We start from the raw sequence: 12,056 nt of genomic DNA, 5'->3' as shown, positions 1-12,056 counted from the left end.
CGCAAGCCGGAAGCGGGTTGGAAGCCTAGCAGAAATTCTCGCGAGAAGTAGAGTTAACATTGCCTTCCAAAAGGGGAGGAGGCACGGAGGTCTACCAGGTGGTAACGGCTGCTAGCTGAATCTGATCGGCGAGTAGTTTGAGATTAGGTGGGATTTGGAGCCGTGGAGATGCGGAAGGAAACGCCACCTCCTTTAGTGCCCCCGGCGGCCCGCGAATGGAACCTTCCTCCTAATGCGCCAGCCTGTATGGAACGACAGCTGGAGGCTGCACGATACCGGTCTGGTGAGCCGAGATTGGGGGCCTGGGAGGGATGCTCCCTCTCCCGACCCTGAGATTCCGCTTCCCAAGAGTGATTCTCGAGGCCTCCTCAATTCACGTGCCATTCTGACATCTGTCTCGCGTCGCCCAGCTGCCGGAATCCTGTCCCATGTCCCTGAGCTCAGATCCAGACCCGGCCCGCGTGCTGGTCTGTGCAGTTACCATAGAGACGAGTGCCACTCTCGCGCACTGACACTTTGTACTCTCTCTTAGATGGGGCACTTCTGCTCGGCGCCTCCAGCCTTAGTGGTCGTTGCTGGGCCGGTTCCCTTTGGCTTTTCAAAGACCCATGTGCTGCTCCCAATGAGGGCTTCTGCTCCGCTGGAGTCCAGACGGAGGCCGGAGTGGCTGACCTCACTTGGGTGGGGGACAGAGGTATTCTAGTGGCCTCTGATTCAGGTGAGTAACTTTCCCCTTCCCTTCCCGGTCCCCCTCCCCGGGAGGCTTGGTTACAGGTCGGACTGGGCTCAGTCTACAGTGTCTCATAATCAGTACTTCAAGGAGCTGAGAATGTTGTCAAGTAGTTGAGCAATGATTTGTGTCTAAATAATTGGAAAGGGTCACTGGGTTTCATGTGCTGAGATGATTGTGGAGACTTCATCCTTGTCCCCTGGGAAGTGATTTTCCATTGTTCTCTCACGGGAGCAGAATAATGGCTTTTGTAGTTTCATCTTTCATTGCTCTCTTAAAGTAGTTTTTTCCACATAATTGTCTAGACCGTTACTGTCATACAGTAAGGTTGTATTAAAACCAGGTAGCCTGGAAGTTAGCTAAACTCCCTAACGTTGTGAGTTTCCCTTTTATATGAATAACTTACTTTGTTAGTTTAGTGGCAATGGTTGCATGAGTTTTAGGAGTAAATTACTACCTTGATATAATCTAAGTTCACATTTCTCTTATTCCTTCATTTCATCCCCAACAGGTGCTGTCGAATTGTGGGAGTTGGATGAGAATGAGACACTTATTGTCAGCAAATTCTGCAAGTATGAGCATGATGACATTGTGTCTACAGTTGGTGTCCTGAGCTCTGGCACACAAGCTGTCAGTGGTAGCAAAGACTTCTGGTAGGACCTCGTTCTCATCATTTCTGTCCCTAGACTTTCTTTGGTTGTCCTTACTATCCTGTTAAGTAACATTTTAGGCCTATTATAAGAACTTCATGACTAATTATAGCATGTTACTGTGTTGCATTAGTAATTTGGCAATTCTTTGTAAATAGAACATAGCAGGAGTCCAGGAGCCAAAGACATGGGACATGCTGGTTAAAGGAAGTTCATCTTTGAACACATTTTTGTTGGTAGTGCAGGCCAAGATTAATTGTCTGTTTCCTCATTCTTTTTGCTTCTTAGTATCAAGATTTGGGACCTTACTCAGCAGATGGTACTAAACTCATACAGAGGTTAGTATTTCTTTTCAGTCCCCCCTTAGCTGTCTTGTTTTTATGCCCTTTAAACTTTGGATGTTAAGAGCAGCAGCTCCATATTTTGCCTGGAAGGTTTTCCTTTGTTTGTTTGTTTTTTGTTTTTCTAAGAACTATAGTCAGATTTCAATATCCACCCCTTCTCCTTGACTCAGTTTCTTATTTCTATTGATGCTCTCATACCTTCTTGGCTGTAGAGGACTTAAATGTTCCATCTTCTACTCCTGCTTTGCCACTGTAAGTTGGTCACCAACTTCTTTTTAGTCTCTTGGTTGATTAGTCATGTTCTTGTTCATTTCTAAGGCCTCATTCAATTTCATACTGTATCTCTCACATGTGACATTCATCTCTTCACTTATAATTTCTGACTCTTTTGGTCCTTCATTGGTTTCTTGGGGACTGCAGATTGAAATTTCATTGTCTTGTTTCAACATTCAGCCATTTTACAGTTGTTTCCTACTAGCTTACCATAGGTATAGTATATATTTGACCTCAAAAATAAAGCCTGAGACTTTAAATATACTTGACCCCTTGAATATTCACCTCCACTAAGTAAGCATCTGCAGTGATACCTCAGTTTATGAACTTGATTGCATGATTCTGTGTGTAGAGAGAATCAAATCAAGTTTCACCATGTTAGCATTGAACTTAATCATTGGATTTGATTCAGTTCTTGTCCAGTTTAGTTTGCTACGAGAAACATGAAAAGAATTGTTTGTTTTAGTGACTTTTCTTTGTTACTGAGGTAAAATACCTAACATCTACAAATTAAGGAAGAAAAGGCTTATTTTACTTCACAGTTTGTAGAGATTTCAGGTCATAATCTGGTGATTGCAAGGTAGGGTGGCATTTGGCAAAGGGGTAACTATTCATGGTAGTGGAACACAGCAGAACCAACAAGCAAGGGAAGGGAGGCAAGATTCTTTCTGTTTTCTATGTTGTATTCAGACTACGGTCCCTATGGCATGTGTAGCACTCACACCCTTAATTCTAGCCAGAACTATGCTAAACCAGAGGACTGATTACTGATCACATACTCTTAATCCTAGCATCACACACAGTAGATTCAGTCACCTCTGAAAAGGCCCCATGACCAAATGAGGCTTTAGGGGGACATCTAGACACAAGGCATAACAAAATATGTGAACTGAGGTGCCACAATGTGTTGCATACCTGTAATCTCAGGACACGGGAAGCTGAAGTAGGACCATCTTGAGTTAGAGGCCATCTGACAGTGTATATACAATGAAATTTTGGATCAAAAAATCAGAAAAGGAAAAGGTCTATTTTTCTGTATGTACTACCACTCTCTTCAGTATTCCTCATTGTGTTTGTCTTCATTAACAGTGTTAACAGTTTATTTTGATAGCAGCTCTTCATGTTAAAACTAGGGCCTTTTTGCTGAATTATATCCCCAACCCTTTATATTTCTTTCATTTTGAGACAGGGTTTTGGTGAGTTGCTCAAATTGGCTAGAACTCCTTATCTTCCTGCCTCAGCCTCACAGAGGACAGGGATTATAGACATGTACCGCTGAGCCTAGCTAGCTAGAATTTTAATGATTGTGTAGCTTTGAAAATGATATGTTGAGTGATCACTGATTTCTCAGTAGCTAAGTGCCTTTCCTTACTGTTTATAATTTCAAAGTGCATGACTCAGTTTGTACTAAAATAAAATCTATACATATTCTGAACCTTCAGGGTTACGTGCAAATTGTTAAACAGTAACATTAAAACATCAGTATGTAAAGTCTCCTATACTTGCTTTTATTTGTTAAACATGGACTTTCCCAGTTAATACCTTTTTGTTTTTGGTCTTTTTGGGACAGGGTCTCACTCTGCAGTTCAGGCTGGCCTTGAACACACTTATAGCCCAGGCTGGTCTCAAACTGTCAGCCGGCCTCTTGCATCAGCCTCTTGAGTGCTGGGATAACAGGAGTGTGCCACCATTCCTGGCTCACAGTTAATACTGTTTCCCAGCACTTTATTAGTTCCTTATTAGTTCTTTGTGTTTGTACCTTCTTCCCTAAACGGAATTCCAAATCCTCTAAGGGTAGGAATTAAGTGTTCTTCATCTTTTATATACTGCCATAATGCTTGTCTCAGTGTTTGCTGATTTCAAGTGCACAGTAAATTTTCTTAACTTACTATCCTTTCCTTTCCATGAGTTCTAGGGCAAGGAAAGAACTGTGGAAAATGGTTCAATCTTCATGGCAGGGCAGGAAAATCTGGGACAGGAAAATGTGGTTTGGAGACTGGGAAAATCTGATTAGAGATGGTTTTATAGCTTGTACTTAACATGTAACAGTGATCTACCTGTAAAAAATACATGTTGACCTCCTAAAAGACTTTGCAAGTTATGCGCCCCCCATACAGTTTTAAATTGCTATCCAAAGTATTTTAAATTTAAATAATTGTAAAGGTAATTTCTGGTATATCATTTATTGTACACTTAATACAAGCATATGTTTGTCAGAATTTTAGATTAGCAAAGTAAGTGCATTTATTCAAAATATCTATCAAGTAGCAGAAAACAATTTACACTGTTAAGCCAGTTGGCTAAGTTAAATTTTACTTTGTCAGAAAAAGTGTGACTTCACTTGTAAATTCAGATCTACTTGTTAGAGGTGTTCTTAGGACAACCTTCAATCAATTTTTAGTTCTTATTATTAGAAATAGATAATTCACATAGCCAGGCTTTTATTTTATTTGTTATTATATATATTTTTTCTTTTTGAGGCGAGGTCTCACCAGGTACTGTAAGCTGGCCTTGAACTTGCTAATATAGTCCAGGGTAGCCTTGAACTCACAGCAACCTTCCTGCCACAGCCTCCTGAGTGCTGGGATTATGGGCACTAGCCACCATGCCTGGCCTAGGCTTTTATTTTTGATGTAACTCAAAGAAGGGTAATTTTCTTACTGAATTTTACCTGGAAATTCTTTGTCTTTAGGGAAAAGCTTGTTTTGTCCCTTTGTTTGACCTCTTAGATTTTTATGTGCCCGAACACTGTGCCATGGGAAGATCTGGGCTGGTGTATGAAGTAGGAGATGGGTGTTTATGAAAGCAGAGGCAGATCAATCGTAGGAAAGAGATGTTAGAAAAATCTATTTGCTTAAAACTCAGTGCCAAGAGCTTTTCAGAAGTTTTTGTATACTAGCAGATATATATACTCCAGTATGAAAACTGCTCTTCTATAATATTATGTAACTGCTGCATCTCATATATCTTAACTGCAAATTCATTCCTTCACTGTTACTACTAATTTCTCCTTCATTGTCTTTATTAATTCTTTTCTCCCAAGCTTTTTTTTAGATTTTTATAGGTCTATCAGCCTTTCCTCATAGATTTAATTTATAACCTCTCATAAAGTTTGTTCAATGACACCAAGAAACTAGGCCTGTTTCTCACAGTCATCCTCTTGCCCCTTGATTTTATATCTAGGTTTGCCTTGTAATGTTCTCAGCCTCCCTTCTGTTATATTTCTTCCTCCTCTACAGCTCATGCAGGGCAGGTTACCTGTGTTGCTGCTTCTCCCCACAAGGACTCCATGTTTCTTTCATGCAGTGAGGTGAGATACAGCTTCTTCCCCAATCACGGCGGGAACCTATAGGCCAAAATTTGTGGTTTGGAGACCTGCTGTCAGTGGCTCTTTAGAGTTTCTTCTGTTCTTCCTTTTAGGATAGTAGAATTTTACTCTGGGATACCCGATGTCCCAAGCCAGCGTCACAGATGGGTGAGTCTGAGAGCCAGTGGTGGGAGGGTAGTACTAAGAACCCACCTGGAAGAGTCTTTCTTTGGCCACAGTCAAAGCAGAGTTGCCAGGTGCTCAGTACCGACAAAAGTGACATAATTTGTGTAATGAGTACCAAAAAGAAGGGCTGGGTTAGCACTTTATTTTGGAAAGCAGGGAAAAAGGGGTAGAATTATTGTTTCATGTATCGTACTTGAAACGTGCCTGTGATATGTGCTTAGAAGGGCAGGGGGCTGATGGATAAATATATTTATGAAGTTTAAGGATGAGGATACGACTGCTTTTACAGAGTTTGAGGAACTGAATAAAGGTGCTCCCTGGGTTTAGATTGACGTCATTTGAGGAACTACTCTTAATTTTTGTTTCAAACCTCCCTTCTGTCCTTTGTAGGCTGCAATGCCTCTGGCTACCTTCCTACCTCCCTGGCTTGGCATCCTCAGCAAAATGAAGTCTTTGTCTTTGGTAAGGCAGCATGGCAGTTTGCATATTGACTCTGGGAAGAGGGAGGATGAGAGGGAAAGAACAAATTCCATGGTATGCTGTATTTGCTACTCAATCTTGTCAGCGCAATTGAGCGCTAAATGAATTATGCTAGTTTTAGTTTGGCTTTGGAGAACTTGACTTTTTCCCCAATGTATGCGATTTCGGGTTGTTCCAGCTTCCCTATTCTGAGCATGGCTAGAAATCAGTGAGCCACAAAGTCAGTAATTTGTTACATGGAGAACTCTGCTCTACTTTGGGTAGATGTGATGCCATGGAAGTAAAGAAGCTGTGCACATGGTTACAGTTTGTGGTTGAAATCAGTACTGCTTCATTCATTAATTTTCATAGCTACCCAGTGATGTTTTGTTCCTGCTTTGCAAAAAAGGAAACTGATGCTCAGTGATTAATTTGTCCAAGCAGTAGAAACTGAGTTTTAAATCCAGGTTTGGCTAACACCATAGCCCATGATATTAACCACTGTGACATGTCCTTTTTTCTTTTTCTATAGGTGATGAAAATGGGACTGTGTCTCTTGTGGATATCAAGAGTGCAAGTTGTGCCCTCAGCTCAGCTGTGCACACACAGTGTGTCACCAGACTGGTGTTCTCCCCACACAGGTAGTGTTCTTTGTCAACAGGACCCTAAAGATGAGAGTGGGCACAATGAGGGCCATGCATATTTTGGCAAAGCATTAGCTGATCAAGTTTGTTCCTTAAGGCAGGCAGCCAGTACATCAGCTGCTCTGAGTTCTGAGCCAGCAGGGTTCCCTTGAGTCTCATCCTTACTTGAGTTGTACAGTCATTCCAAAGATGGCCGAAATGTGGTCTCATTTCTGCTCAGTACCCAAAATGAGTAATACTGTGGGTTTTAAGGGTGTGTAGTTGGCAGAGCCTGTGTCCCTAAGTTACTGTAAAAGCAGTAGAGAGAGCCCAGATGAGGTAATTAGTTGCTAGGGGGCTTTGCTCCATTTCATATTTCCTTGAAACTTGTAATGGTAGCTAGACCTTAGTGCAAGTGGGATCAGGCCATCATCTCCTCCTCTGCACAGTGGAGTTACGGTGGACCCAGTTAGTTTTTGTCTTGGAATCCATGGACTTTACTCTTCATATACGTCTTTGTCCTGTCCTAGTATTCCCTTCCTGGCTTCTCTCAGTGAAGACTGCTCCCTGGCTGTGCTGGACTCCAGCCTTTCTGAGGTGTAAGTATGGAGTGAAATGCTGTAATCAGGAATCAGGGAGTAACGAACAGTTTCTTTTTTTCTCCTAAAGAGAAGAGGAAAATCTGTATCTGAGGGGACTGAGGCATACTCCTCCTTCTAACCAGGGCTGTTTGACAACCACCTGTGTCCCTGATAGAAGAGGCATGTGGGGGTTGGGTGAAACTTCTGGATCTGCTCTTCCAGTCTGTTCGCATAAAGGGCAGCCTACTCTTTTCATATAGAGAAACAGATAGATGAAATGCAACCTGCTTTAATGTAAAAAAGGCAAGGGCTGGAAAATCTGAGTTATACTGCTCTCTGCCATAATTTACTGCCTAACTTTGGCCCACACTACCTAGTTCTGGCCATTATTTCTTCATCTATGCAAATGGCGGACTGGGTTGGATGACTGATGACATCCACTGTGGAGAACTACACTACTCTTCTTGTGATGAGGGCATACAGATGATGAAATGTGTACACATCAAAATAATGTGCTGTGGATCGCAATGGTCACTTGCTTCTTACATCTGCTTTTTTTTCTTGTCTCTACCATGCCTAAACATTTTATTTTTTGTTTGTTTTGTTCTAGGTTTAGAAGCCGAGCCCATAGAGACTTTGTGAGAGATGCTACTTGGTCTCCACTCAATCACTCCCTCCTTACCACAGTGGGCTGGGACCACCAAGTCATTCACCATATTGTGCCCATAGAACCTGTCTCAGACCTCAGACCTGAGAGTACTGCTAAGTAGATTGTCTTTAAGAAGAAGGCAAGCCCCCACGCGAGTCACTCCTTTGTCCTTGCCTCAGTTTGTGAGACAACACAGGAGACTTCTGTAGAGTGTATTGATACACTAAATCTGTAAAGTTAATAAGGCTTGTATCAACCTGAGGGAAGCTAGATTCTGGCATACTGTAGTTGCAGCAAGAAAAAGCTTTCAAGGATATATATATATATATATATATATATATATATATATCTGAATGTATTTGTTGGGGGTTAAAATCATTCTCAGTTTTTTCAAGCACCATTCCCTCCTCCCCAAAAAAAGTTGATAGAAAGTTTTATTGTTTACGAGTAGTTACTTGTGGGGAATTAGCTCAGTTTTGGAAGCAGCTCCTATGTTATTTGTAGAGATAGGAGCTACTTACTTTATAGAGCATATTTCATTATTACGGGAAATAATTCCATGCACCAGAATCCAGCTCAGCTACTCTGAAGAAGAGGCAAGATACTCACCAAAGTTTTGTACAACTCCTTGCCATTAAACTGAATCAGAAATCTTTTTCTGGCTGCAATTTTGGCTGGTGCTTATGTAATGCCTGCTCCTCTGCCCCCTGTGGCATTGTATATAATACAGATGAGTGTTTTTCTGTCATAGATCCCATAAAGGGAAGTTGGGAATGATTGAGAGCTTAAAGGTATTTGAGTGAAATTAGAAAACTGACATGGACTGTTCCAGAGAAATCTTTTGTCACTTCTCCAACCCAAAACCAGCCTGGGATCTGACCTGCTTCTGGACCTCTTTCTCTGGATGTCAGAAGTCTGAATGTTGTGTTGTGGACTCCTAGGGCTTTTAAATCTGGCATCAGGGAAAGAATGAAATGCTGGTTGGTGAAATAAAGTTCATGTGTTTGTCTTTTTGAAGTCTGTGTTATGTGCAGTTAAACAGTATATTTCACTTATGTGAGTCAAGATATCAGTCTTAGTTTTTTGAGACAGGGTCTTTCTTGCTATGTGTTTTAGACTGGTTCTGAACTCACTGCAATCCTGCCACAGCCTCCTAAGTGCTGGGAGTACAAGTCTATGCCACCACTCCTAAGCAGAGTATCAGTTTTACAGCCTACTGAATTTTCTAGGCTTCCACATTTCCCAGATTAGCTAGTTGAAATTTAAAGTGAGTGTTTTATTTTCTTGGCTGGTTGGAAGAGCCACTGCTGAAAGTCATGAATAAGTTACTGTTTTGAAGGTAAATACAATCAACTATGTACCTTTGAAATTTGCAAATTTAGGTAAAATTACAAAAAATTGTGCATCTTAAAGAGAATATGGACAAGTTTCCATGCATTGTCTTGCTAATGGGAACTCCTGTCCTTTTGGTTACTCTTGAGTAAAACACGAGAATTCATGATTTCGTGTTAAGGTGAATAAAGTCTTCCATTGTTCTTAACTATCAACTTCCTAGGAACATGGGTAGATGGAATCACTTAAATTCTGCCCAGGGGTAAAGTTTAAATTTTGTGGGCACTTAGAGTAAGGAGGGATGTGACATGAGTAGGATTTAGATAACCTTTTTCCTCGGGTTTAAGAAGAGTAGGAAAAACCCAGAGAAAGAACAGGTGCCAAGGTAATGTGTTAAGATGGTTACAATGATGCCAAAGAAAGCATATGATAACTATGCAAAAGGTAACTATGTTATCTTTTGTAGTAAAATGAGAAATTAGCTTTAGATGGGTTTATGCATGAGTCACATGACTGCCACAAGATGTGTAAACCTAATCAAGGTCACAGAAACAAATTGGTTTCAAATAAACAAGTAATTGTGAGAAGATGGTTTTTAAAGAAAAGGTGACCTTGAAAGAATGAATGAAGTGTCATGTAGGTTGATTCACTGGGTCCTTGACTTGGGAATAGTTTTAGGACCGTGAGCATGGTCCACCAAGGTCTTTAGAAGTCCTTGAACCCACAAGGAACACTGAAGAAATCATATGTAGATTGAGGTGAAATCAGACTTTGGGCTGATTCTCTATATCTTCCTGCCTCAGAGAACAGAAGGTTTATGGATCATTAATAAATTGCTATCTAGGCACTAGTGGTTCACAATTAGAGCAGCAAAAACACCAAAACTGGGCTATGTTTCCCAAGGAAAAAGGTGAAGGAAAGTTGTATTTTACTTTAGAAATTAGACTCAACTTGAAACGGCTCCCAAAAATATTTGGCACTAGGCCTAAAAATAAAGGGTTCTGATTTTGAAGATATTCTTGTTGCCTTTGGACAACAAGAGTAATGTCTTTGAAATATACACATGCATGTGTGCATACACATTTGTATTTTGGTAGTTTGGCTTAACTTTGAGTCTACCAACTAGGTAAGAATGGGGTTGGGAGAAGACTTGCTCCAAAACACATGAGACACAAAACGTTTTTGTGCTTTCTGGGAAAGTTTAAAATATTGGAGGAAACCCAGTGCAGAAGAAGCTGTGGGAATTCATATAATCACTGAAGTGAACATGTTATTGCCAGTCTGTGGGTCACAAAGAAAATCAGAATCACTTTTGCGGGAAGTTGGTTTCGTTGGAAAGAGTAAGCAAACTAGTCTCAGTTTTGAGCTAAATAAAATTTCTCTCCAGAATTTAAGACTATAACTCATGTAATACTGTTTTGGAACAGTAAACAGGATTAGGTAGATCACTGTGGAGCCAAAACACATTTTCATCTTTACTTAGTTATAGGACTAGAACAGAGGAGCTAAAGAAAGAGTGAACATCTAAAAAGGAGGGGTCAATTTTGTAGAGGCCTATTGCACATTTATTGTAAAAACCTTCCCTTGCAAACGCTGCTCTGCAGCTTCAGTGTAAGAAACAAATTATCAAAATTCAAATAGTCTCCAAATAACATCCTTAAATGTTCTGAAGGAAACTCAGCCAGTGTCATTGTTTTCAAGTTTGTTTAGCAAACAGGTATATCTCATTTGTCTGTGTGATGATGGAATTCAAGATTTCAGTCAAACATTTCACTTTGGGAGGTACTGAGTGGATAAGCATTGGGAATTTTGGTTTCAATTTAGTCTCAGCTCATAGTTAAGATTGGTTTAGAAAGTGGATTTTGCATGTACAGTTTACGTGAGCTTCTGCAGTCTTTCCGACTTGTTACAGAAGTCCCTAGATGCTGGCTAGTCTTTAAGTGTTTCTAAGGCTGCCTGTGCTCATTTCCTTGGTTGCTTTTGCTCTTGGTTGCTTTTGCTGGATTGCTGTTGGTTCTGGGCCTACCAAGATAAGTCAGTTGTGGATTCTTTACCACAAGTACTCACTTTATAATAACTGAAGTTTTCTATGATTTTAAAAACTTAGGTATTAATGTGCTTTGAAGTCTATGATAGAACATAACAAGAAAAAACTATGAAAGCATGGTTTTATATGATATATTTTTTCTAGTACACATTAAAATAAAATTTACAAAATCAGCCTAGGAAAGGAAGGAAAAGAGAGAGCAGACAGGGCAGGGGTGGAGTAAAAATGATCAAGATGTATATGTACCAATTCCTCCCAATGAATAATTATGTTTCAAAAATATATACTAATAATTATAAAAATTAACTGGAGGAAAGAATAAAAAATCCTTCATTGCACAAACAAAAAATCATTTTTTTATTCTCTAAACATTGAGAGATTACCTTCAATTTAAGGATGATATAATTTACTAGAAAATGCTCTTTCAAATTTACCATCATCTGTGGTGAACACTCTTTTGGTTTATTATTTTATTCAACCACTCCCTGATTTTACTCAGTAATGCTTTTTCAATTTCAATTCAATAAAAGATTTAGACAAATACTTTGTTGAAACCAGAGCACTGCACATCGGTGGTCTTGGCTTCATCTAAATGATTATTGTTAAATTTGAAAGGAGCCACCCTGCCTTAGGGATTCATCGGTTACTCAAGTAAAAGGCATTTGTAAGTGTTTCTCCACTTTGTGAGAGCAGGCTGAGGACTAATGAGGTATATTTTCTAAGTATCCGGGTGGGTATGTTTTGACAGCAAGAACTCAAAAGGAGTGCGAGCAAATAAAGTGACACGGTACACTGATTTTCAACATAGCCTCTCAGCATTTCACTATTTATCATCTGATAGGCACAGAAAGTCATACTGCCAACCCCTTGGCATG

General features: G+C 40.2%; 1 protein-coding gene across 1 annotated transcript; it reads left to right on the top strand.

Moving 5' to 3' along the window:
- The first annotated feature begins 28 nt into the window (after positions 1-28).
- Wdr77 (WD repeat domain 77) lies at positions 29-8,819 on the top strand. The gene is made up of 10 exons (XM_003479226.5): positions 29-283; positions 533-718; positions 1,242-1,383; positions 1,669-1,718; positions 5,237-5,307; positions 5,418-5,472; positions 5,881-5,952; positions 6,482-6,590; positions 7,103-7,171; positions 7,764-8,819. The coding sequence occupies exons 1-10, from the start codon at positions 169-171 to the stop codon at positions 7,921-7,923; spliced, it is 1,029 nt and encodes a 342-aa protein (XP_003479274.1). The 5' UTR covers positions 29-168; the 3' UTR covers positions 7,924-8,819.
- Positions 8,820-12,056: the final 3,237 nt, after the last annotated feature.

This window comes from Cavia porcellus, unplaced genomic scaffold (genome assembly GCF_034190915.1).
Source record: "Cavia porcellus strain 051 isolate PalLab524CR breed Dunkin Hartley unplaced genomic scaffold, mCavPor4.1 scaffold_1, whole genome shotgun sequence".
NCBI lineage: Eukaryota > Metazoa > Chordata > Mammalia > Rodentia > Caviidae > Cavia > Cavia porcellus.
Note: the sequence above shows the minus strand (reverse complement) of the source record. Positions and strands in the feature narration are given on the sequence as shown.

Bases quoted from the DNA above. Each gene is read 5' to 3' on its own strand.
- Wdr77 (XM_003479226.5), top strand. From the start codon at position 169: ATGCGGAAGGAAACGCCACCTCCTTTAGTGCCCCCGGCGGCCCGCGAA. The intron at 1,384-1,668 runs GTAGGACCTCGT...TTTGCTTCTTAG, and splicing joins AGTGGTAGCAAAGACTTCTG to TATCAAGATTTGGGACCTTA. The intron at 1,719-5,236 runs GTTAGTATTTCT...CCTCCTCTACAG, and splicing joins GGTACTAAACTCATACAGAG to CTCATGCAGGGCAGGTTACC.